Source organism: Scardinius erythrophthalmus (genome assembly GCF_964197995.2).
Source record: "Scardinius erythrophthalmus genome assembly, chromosome: 9".
NCBI lineage: Eukaryota > Metazoa > Chordata > Actinopteri > Cypriniformes > Leuciscidae > Scardinius > Scardinius erythrophthalmus.
The window spans coordinates 13,635,509-13,645,757 of record NC_138229.1 but is presented as its reverse complement, the minus strand read 5'-3'; the positions used below and the strand labels follow the sequence as shown (position 1 = coordinate 13,645,757).

Sequence of the window (10,249 nt, the reverse complement as noted above, 5' to 3'; positions counted from 1 at the left end):
CTCTCATGAGCTCATCCCCATGCCCTATCAATGAAAAATACATGTAATGCTGCCATAGCCTAAGTGCTAATATGACAAAAAATACTATCATATTAATATATGATAGCATAGCTCTTGTCTTTTGCACGCATGAGATTTCTCTAACTAATGCTCAACATGGCAGTTGAACCACCTGGCTGAATAGTCAAGCATGTCTTGACAAATTTGGGTTAGCCTTGGTCTGCAGTCCGTCCTGGGGCTGTTCTGGCTGCTGGCTCATCTCCAGGGACTTGGCGAAAGACCGGTACAACAATATTCCCAGCTTGAGCACAAAGAGCAGGGCCCCCAATCTGCCCACAGCATCCGAATGTTGAGCCAACAGGGAGGAGTATGTTGTCTTAACGGCCAACAGGAACTCTGGGCTTTATATAAATAGGACAGATTGCCAAATCACAGAGTGTGTGCTTTTTTGGGGGCTTTAGGGTTAGTTAGTGATTTGTTTGTGCATGAGGACAAACAGTTGGAAATAAATGAACGGTGCTTGGAGTGTGTGAGCGCCTGAGCACATGGACCGCTTCGAAGCACTGTGGTGATATTGAGAAATGAACGCTTCACCAAGAGTAGAGCAAAAGTAAAGGGTAAAGGTTGCTGAAGCCAGCCACTGCCAGCATGTCCCGAGCTGAACCTGATCTCTTTCTCCTATTTTTTTTTTTCATTTCCCACAATATTATTCATTCCTTTATCTACCCATCTCTCATCAGGTATATAGCTGCTTGGGGGCAATGGATGTGCACACCTGTCCATTCTCTATGTTCATCCATTTAAGTAAATATGCATTTGTCAGCAAGTCTCTTCATATTAGTGTACACATTTGTATGCACTAGCGTTTTGGCATTCGTGTACGTGGGTGTGCGAACAGACTACTCTTTACACAACTAGTCTGACATTGTATCCTGATTCCTGACCAGAATATTACATTTCTGCAAGTGAAGCCCCTCCTACAGTGAAATCTCATTGGTCCAAAATCCTGCTTCACATAGCCATATGTTATTCAAACATCAAATAAGTTCTGATTAGCAAAGATTTTGTCATTTTTATTCAAGACAGAAACACTAGACCTGGTTAGGACACTTTGCAAACCAGTTTCACTTTTCTTTAACTTGTCTCTGTCTCTCTCCTACACACACAGTTAGTGTCTACTGAATTCATCCACTTCAGCCAGATCAATAGTCCTCCTCAATCACTCTCTCCCTCACTCCCATAAACACACACTCACTGGCCTCCGCTCCCCTTATGTAAACAGAGACTGATTAGGTCATTCGGCTGCTTATTTTGAGGGGCCGAGTTGCATCTACTGGAGTCTCTGATATTTACACTGGAGCAAACCCTGAGCTCAACATCCTCGATCAAACAGACAAAATCCTGAGCCTCTCCCACCTCTAACCTTTCATTACCCTTCAATCTCTCACCGAACACAGGCCACATGAAGATAAAGTTCCCGAGGTACAATATCGTGTTCTGCAGATTGCTGAAAATGACAGGCAGAAAATATAAGACAGAACCATCCACAGTGAAGCCCTCCATAATATCAGCCTAAAGGTGCAATCACATTTACCATTTCTTGGCAAAATTTCATGAGCGAAATCTAGTCATTTCAATAGGAATCATCTGTGCAATCAGGAGTTTCACATGAGGGTTAAAATTGTCCTCCAAAATTAGCCAAAGTTGCAAACTAAGCAAAAGCAGGGTCAACAGTTGCATGTCACCAATCAACACACAAGTTGACAGCCTGAGTTATTCAAATAGTAAAAGATTCTAAGGCTTTAAAAAAACAAATAGCCTATCAAATCAAATGAGAGGACCAGAACTAACTGCTGTATAAATGATAGACACGTGACGAAATGGAAACAGCAAAGCAAAAAGAAGGACTGCGGCTGACAGAGAGGAAAAAGAGAGAGAGAAGTCTGACAAGGAAGGTACGTCACAAACGAGGTATGTGGTCGAGGTGAAAGATGAGAGAAGAAAACATATTCAGACAGGAAAATGACAGCTTCTCTCTCATAGATTTTAAAAGAGAGGAAAGAAAAACAGAAAGTGGAAATAGGAGAGCACAATGGTGGAGAATTGGCATCCTTGCCTGTGGTGCGTGAAGTCACTGATTTCACAATTACAAAAAGGAAGACAGAAAGACAAAAAGAGAGTAAACGAAAGAGAAAGACAACGAGAGAGAGAGAGAGAGAGAGAGAGAGAGAGAGAGAGAGAGAGAGAGAGAGAGAGAGAGAGAGAGAGAGAGAGAGAGAGAGAGAGAGAGAGAGAGAGAGAGAGGGGCAGCTGTCTAGTGTCTGCACCGCAGCCGCTGTTTTGGCCTCAGTGGGAGATCGACAGGACTCCATCTGTCTGCCAGACACGTCTACAAGGTACACACCAAACCTCAAACCATCACAGCGGCCTGTCTATCACTGACATACAATCATACATACAAACAAACAAACAAACAAACAAACAAAGACCAAAATGGCATGATTAGGTAAACAAAATGAAATAGGAAATGATGGGGAGAAACAGATCAGGTAAGGTCACAGGCCTAAATGTCTCCATTGTGTCGCCAACATGAGCAGCAAAAGCGTGTTGGTGACGCATAGCCTACATGCTGCTAACTATTAGACCACTACACAGCCGCGTTTCCATTACTGTTCGAATTACGCAAATTGAAATTGCATATTGAAAATACGCCCAATGGAAAGACGTCAATTTAGCAAAAACTCCCATTTATCGCAAAAAAAGCTTTTACGTTCACATGAGGTGGTTTTTCAGGCAATCTGAAAAAGAAAAATTGTGCAAAACTGCAATGGAAACAGTTTTTCCGCATTTACATGTCACCTCGTTCTTTAAAGATGACGCGGTATGTTTGGCTTAATCTAAGCCCTGTCTGTGAAACCAAGCCTCAGTGTATTACTTTGACTGCACTAAAATATTCAAACCAAAAACTAAATCAACTTGAAAAACTAACAATGATATAGAGTAATTGATAGAGTGGAAACTAAATTGAAAATAAAATAAATTAAAATAAACTATTTATTCGTAAATTTGTATATATTTATGTTAGATTTTACTTGTTCATTAAATTTTATTTATGATGTTTATTTATTATTTGATTAATTTTATAATTATTATTATGTGTACTTTAATTGTTTATTTTGGCAGGGGAAAATTTACAGTTTTGTAGGGGTTTTTTTATGCTTGGGAAAATAATTTGATTAATTAATTACATTAAAAGTTATAATAACCTTTACTAGACTATTAAGGAATCACAGGCATGTTAAACCAGTGACTGTTTCCAACCCCAGTGAGCTGCCTACCTTTAGACACCCTATATGCTGTCTAGGCAGACAAGGTTTTGAAACACTGCCAGTGTCTCCATAACCACACAGACTGGGGGTGACACTGTCCTTGATGAAGGGGAAGAGGGCTGGTTCCTGAACTAGCTAAAGTGCCGTGTGCAGAAGTCTGGCGCCGGTGAGGGTCTGATTGTCACCAACATCTACACAGCCACCTGTGGAAACTCTGAGTCACTTGTTCTGGCACTCCAGCATCACAGATGTTTAGAGTGAACATTTCACCCAGTAAACCGATGAGCCTGTCTGCCCTGCTTCCCGTACACACACACACACACACACAATTAACAGTTATTTCTTGATTTGGACACAACCAGATGATTGCGCATGTGTTGTTTCTCTTTACTGGCACAACTCATGTAAGCTCAACGTCTGAGTAATGACCTTTGACGCAAGCACATATGTCTGTTTACAGTCCCTTCAAAAGCTGTTAAACACAAAATTGTAAGCACCTGTTTTCTTGACACCATTTTAAAAGTGCTCTAAGCGACTTCACACGTTTTTTAGGCTGAAACATTTTTTTTAACATACAGAAAACATCTCTTCACTATCCGCTAGCTGCCTGTCCCCTGAACACACTGTAAAAAAAAAAAAAAAAACGCAGTCTCTGTAGACAGCCTAGGCTCCACAAACAGCAACAAAAACAAACTGGGCCAGTCTGGACCACGAAACATAACAAACAGTGTTCCAGCAAATTGGGAGTGGGGGTTGGGGGGTTAGTGTGCTTGCACATATAAAGGGGGGTGTGGGGAGTGGAGGAGAGAGAAGCATGAAGAGGGAAGTTAGCTAGAGGAGAGATGTCCTAGCCAACGACTAACGTTAAAAGTATATTCTCTTGAATTTTGATATGGCCGACACATGACCAAAAAGACGACGTTCCGATGAACAAATAGCAAAGAAGAGGGAAAAGAAGGAGGAACGCACAAAGTCCCGAATTTACATTGGAAAAGCCTGATTCAGGAAGCACGGAAGGGAGGGGTAGGGGACGGGATGAGGAGGAGGGAGGGTCGAGCTATAGCCTCCGTTTTGTTTGACAATACTTCGAACGTCAACAAGAAGTGACGTCAGCCAAAATCGCTTAGAGCACCTTTAATCCTAATCAGTGTTGTAAATGTTAACTAAAACTATTACAAAACGTTTTCAGTAATGGGAATAAAGCTGAAATAAAATAAAATATAAAAATTAGATGGAAAAACCTAAAAATTCTTCTTTTTTTTAACATAAAAGCCCATAACAAAATTAAATTTATGAAAACTGAAAATAACTCAAATAACACTGTTACTTATAGATGAACACTTTGAGAGTGGGGGTAAGATCACTGAGTGTAAACCAGATTTGAGCAGGGGTTTCCAAACTGGGGTACAGGACCCTTGGGGGGCTGCAAGGGGGTCCATTGAAAACAAGTGAGACAAATTGTGCCAATTATTTACTTTTGTATAATAGTTTCTTAAAACAATATAAAATCAACAACACCATCATTTATAGAGGCTATGGCATCAAACAGTTTTTAAAATACTTTTTAAAATCATTTAAAAATAACCCTTGAAAGATCCCTAAAATAAAACTAATCGAGAAACAGGAAATTTAAGAAAAAAAGAATTCACAGAAGAAGAAACAGAAGGATCAGGCAAAGTGTCAGGGCAGGTGCAAGACGCTGCCAGACAGCGACGTGTCGGGAGCTCGGCAGTTAACGGCTCGCCATGAAATGAGAAGGTGTCAGTGACTCACTCGCATTTCTGGGAGTTTGATATCTCACCCTCAGCCGAGCGGAGCAGAGACGATCCCTGGGGGAGTTTAGCGTTTGTGTGTGAATCAATTTCATTAGTGTGCGTTAAGCATAAGTGAGTTGAGTGTTACAGTGTAACTGGCTGTTTGTGTGTCAGGATGAGGTCAGTCTGTGTAGCAGATGTGACTGTATGACTGACAGACTCTGTTTCAGTATATGAAGTGTGTGGAGGGGGGGCGGAAGGAGGAATGCGGTTTGGGTGCTAGACGACGAGACACCAGACGGTATTTCCGGCACACTTGCATAAGCACACAGGAGAAACCGGGGCTGTTCTTCCTCTCTTAGATAGAACAATCATTTGCTCACATCAGCATTAAACTAAAAATAATTGTGTCTACTGGAACATTACCGCACTGTTAAACCATTAACAGCTGCCACTTGCATTTGAAAAAACCTCTGACAGTAACCAGGGGGTCAATCTTTGTCTAACATGAGCACTAACAACAAAAAAAGCTCTGGCTTGCGTCCTTGGTCAAGGGGGTCATGAGACATGGCTGGTCAATGGGAGTGAAACAATCCAGACCTTTTTTTTTTTCCCTGCTGACTTTTCTATAGATTCTAGTGCACTTTGCTGAGTTTTGTTTCAACGGTTGCATCATGAAAGTGGAAGAATCTCTAATGTTCTGGCTTTAAATTATGCAATCATGCAATGCGGGCATTTCCCAGTGCAACGACATCTCTCCCATTTTCCCTATTTAACAAGTACGTTTTTACAGATGTCACAAATACAACTTTGTCCACCTTATTTTTGACGTGGAAGTAAGCTATTTCCTGTGAATGTGCGAGACTTCCGATTCATTAGCAGAAATAACTAAATAATTAAAAGAATAACAAAGTAGCCTACATTTAACAGTAAAATTACCTGACCTACAAACCAATTGGTTTAAGATTACGATATTAATAAATGAAAATAATTTTAAAGTTCCAGTTTGCAGAGTCAATATAATAAACTCTCACACAGTACAGCTAAAATAACTGGAAGCAGCTCACACCAGAAGCCTAGCACATTCAAGGTAAAAATGCCTGTGCCCGAAATAAAATTAAAGCTAAAATGACTGGAAAAAACTAAAATAAAAAAATAAATAATGCCACTAGACAGCAATCATTCTAGACTCTGCTGAGAAATTTAACAATTAAAGATTTTCACGACACCAGTTAGTACATTACTTTGACAGGACTAAAATACTAAAACTAAACTAAATTGAAACAGAAACATCTGAAAAAACTAATATGGAAATTTGTTAATGTTGCATTTCAAATTGTAATTATTTTTACATTTATTTAAGTTAAATTAATTTTAGAATTTTTTTTTTTTAATTAATAAAATTAAAACCTGAGACAGGAAACCATTCACATTTAAGGTAAAAACACCTTATATATATTATATGAATGCAAAATTTAAGGTTGTGCTATCCCCATCCGCCACCCAAAGATGACCCTCTTCTGACCTGGGAGGTAGATAATGTACTTCCTGTTCAGCCAGACCAACTGGAATTCCCTCCCTCCTGCCATACGTCCCCACCGAGCGTCACCTGCCCTGTGCCACCTCATAAAACTGGGTCAACACTAGTTTATCAAAACAACTACAGCCTTGCCCAGACAATAGCAAACAGTCTCTCCTCTGCAGACTATCACACATTACCATCTGGTCAAACACGTGCAAATCCACTTGTGAACCTGAAGCAAAACTTGACCTTAGTGAACCAGCAAACATGGAAGAAAAGACACTTACTTTGTCCAGAGGCCTTTTTAGCTGGTAGTGAAACTTCTCCTTCATCTCATCCAGCAGCTGTTTGAGTTGGGGCTCCTCCGGCGTGCCCTCGTGCTTGCGGCCCAGCTGTAGGTAGCAAGGCCACTTGGCCGAATCGAAGCCCCAGTGGCAGGTCCTCTTGTCGGGGGACTTGTGCGAGTGCATTACAAAGTTCTGTGGGGAAAACAGCAGCTGGCATTCCATGCACTGAATGCAAGGAGTGTCCGGCTGGACGTAGAACTGGGGCACAAACAGACCTTGGCACTTGCCCAGACACTGGTGTTCCACCTGGAAACTGGCCCCGCTCTCCTTCAGCAGGCCTTGGCCTGGCAGTTTGCTGTTGGGGTCGGCCGAGAGGGTGGCACCCGGGCGGAGCAGGGCGTTGCAGAGCCGTTGGGCATCAGTTAGGGTGATCAGGCCACAGGAAGGTGCGTTGAAAGGCAGGATGCCCAACACCTTAAGGATGTGGAGTTGCTCGGCGTCGCATCGGGAACAGTAAACATAAAGTTCGTCACAGACAGCGTTGATCTGTTGCAGAGAGAAGTCTCGCAGCACCGAATTGAGTACCTGGGGCAGACAAAGCCGCTTTTCACCCCCTACAACAAAGCAGGAGATGGACTCTCCTTCGAGAAGAGAATGAGTGAGCTCAGTGGAGCTGTCACAGGGAACCAAGAGCGGGCCGCCTCCAAGGACTGGGGGAGACGGTAGGGGAGCCATGCCAGCAGGAGAGGCGCACTCATGAGCCGATTTTGCTGAGAAGGCAGCAGGACCTCCCAGGGAGCTCTGGCTGCTCAGCGTGAACTGTGCCAGAGTGTGCTTGAGGCCAGCACTAAGATCTAAAGCCTTGGAAGCCCCGACGATGTGGAATTCTCTTTCCTCAATGTCCATTTCCGAGCTGGCATGGTCCTCACGCTCCTTCTTGACCTTCGGGGGTTTGGAGACGCTCTCCAGGCTGCGCCGTTTCAAGTGCATCTCTGCCATTACCCGCTTTTTAATGGGTGCATCCTCCAGTCGCTCCCTGTACAGCCGCTTCATGTTGCCTTTGAATGACGTCAGGTCTTTGAATGGGGTTTTCAGGCTCGTCTGAGGGCTGGCCATGTCCGAACACAGATTATTGGTCTTGCTTGGGTGAGAATATTCGGCTGTTCTTCAAACACGACACCTTTGAGTTGGTCCTTCTTTTCTCGCTGTGTTAAAGGTTGCAAATCCTTTTACGTCCAGCTACACGCATGATTGTGACAGAATTAATGGTTTGATGTGCTTCCTGTGAATGAAACAAAAAGAATAAAGACTTGTGAATATCTAATTATAGCACCAAATGGCTTTAAAAAACCGAAACCAGAGTGTGACGCCACACAAATGCGCATTAAAAGGAATATGCTCTCAGGGCAAGAACAGTTTTAGTGTTCGGCCCATTGCTGAACTAGACGACAGAAACATTTTCACCTCATCATGATAATCTAATTTGAGACTGATCGATCTAAGGCTAGTTTCTCGGTGTTTTAGTGGGCTGTTTTTCTCTACTGACAACATGCCGAATCTGTCAACGCGTTAAATGAATCAATGCACTAACAACGTCAGATTAACAGAGATAACCAACAGCAACCGTAACTACCAGTGAGCAGCCATTTAGTCCTGTCCAACCACAGCAGGCTTGAAATAAGCTTATCTAGATGTAATAACTGCACACCACCACATGTGAAAAGATCAAATCACACACACATCAATATAGAGGAAAAACTGACTGAATATTTTGATCGCAGAAGCAAAAGCCCGACTGACATTGACGGAAACGGAATTTCCGAGCAAAACGAGAGATCACAACCCCAAATTCAGAGCATGTCAGAGAGGTTTCGGCTTCAAACCAGAACGAAAAAAATGGTTCAATTCCGTATTCACAACATGCGCCTTGTTTCATGAACATAAAATGACGCAGACATGCGTCCAAATTTAACACGGCGCCAAAGCGCAAAAATACAAGTTCCTCAAAATAAAACATAATTTTAGCCTGGTTTTGCTTTACCAGATTTGTGTGAGAGCTCGGATGGATTGACCCTGACCGCAGACGTCGTTTCGTTTCCTCGAAAAATAAAACATTTTCAGAAACACTGATAAAAAGCGGTCTATTTTTAACCCTGAACGAAAGTGTCACTCTTTTTACTCCCGCAAGGACACCGCGGCTCTATCTTCGACTCTATCCGCCTCTCCCCTCTCCTTCTCCGGGCACAGCTGCGCTGAACGCCCGCGGTGTGACATTCACCAACCCCGCGACCGGGAAAACCTCAACATGACTACAGAAAAACTGACCACATATATAACAAATACCAAATATGTCAAAACGACATCCAAAGCTCGGATTTTAAACCCATTATATGACTTTATACGGCAGTAAATCCAAGCCATTGAGACTGACACCTGACCTCCCAGATAACGTTATAGCGATCGCCCAAAATGCGTTTCTGTTTTTAAATAATAAACATATTATATACAATGTTGATCAGGTTAAGGATTTAAATCAAATAACGTTACATTTCAGCACGACGATGCGTCTCTTAAATGTGAATATGAGCATGTTGAGCACTGAATATACGTCCCTTTTAAATGGCACATCAAAACACACATCTCACAAATTCACACGTTAAATTGAACCAAATTACCATCTCTCAGTAACAGCACTTGAACCGGTTTTACATCAGGAAAAAAAAAATAGCTTGTTCGCTCACACAGCGTTAGCAGTGCGGCTAGAACATTTAAACCCTTTAGCACCTGCTAACAGAGCTAACGCTACAAATCCCGTTCCGAGCCCGAAATAAACATCACATAACCATTGAAAACCATACAAAACATGTAGAGAATCTTCTGGACCATTTAATAAATTAACAAAGTATATAGGTGAGCCCGTTGTCGTCTTTCAAAGGGACTTGCCTCAGGATGATCGCTCCGGGTCCGCTGTCTCTCTCTCTCTCCCTCTAGTCTGTCTGACCGTCAACAACACGCGCACAGACTGAAACCCTTCAGACGCTCGAGCGTCACAGCGAGCGAGAGCGCGCACTAGCAGAACGGATGTCGCGCGGGCGTGTCTGTGACTGTCTGTCTGCCGCTCTCCCTCAATGTCTTGTGAAGTTCAGACTTGCAAGATTTTTAGGTAGCCTATAAGCAGTGCTGCTGGGTAGTAACTGACTACATTTACTTTTCTATTGATGATTGGCCTACATGTTATTCCCACAACAGCAGGACATGATTCATAATTCATTGATTCTTCGTGTTTGCTGTATTTTAAATGATCTTTTCTATAAAGGTCTATACGTTCAAAAGTCCTTCCAGGCTTGTGGAATTGCA

General features: G+C 42.4%; 1 protein-coding gene across 1 annotated transcript in view; it reads right to left on the bottom strand.

The window, feature by feature from the left end:
* The window catches only part of skila (SKI-like proto-oncogene a), a 28,115-nt gene extending 18,079 nt beyond the window's left edge, over positions 1–10,036 (bottom strand). The window contains exons 1-2 of the mRNA XM_081374034.1: positions 9,836–10,036; positions 6,893–8,174 (exon numbers count right to left, since the gene is read on the bottom strand). Of these exons, the coding sequence (XP_081230160.1) occupies positions 6,893–8,008 (1,116 nt within the window). The 5' untranslated portion in view covers positions 8,009–8,174; positions 9,836–10,036. The remainder of the gene's footprint in view (positions 1–6,892; positions 8,175–9,835) is intronic.
* Positions 10,037–10,249: the final 213 nt, after the last annotated feature.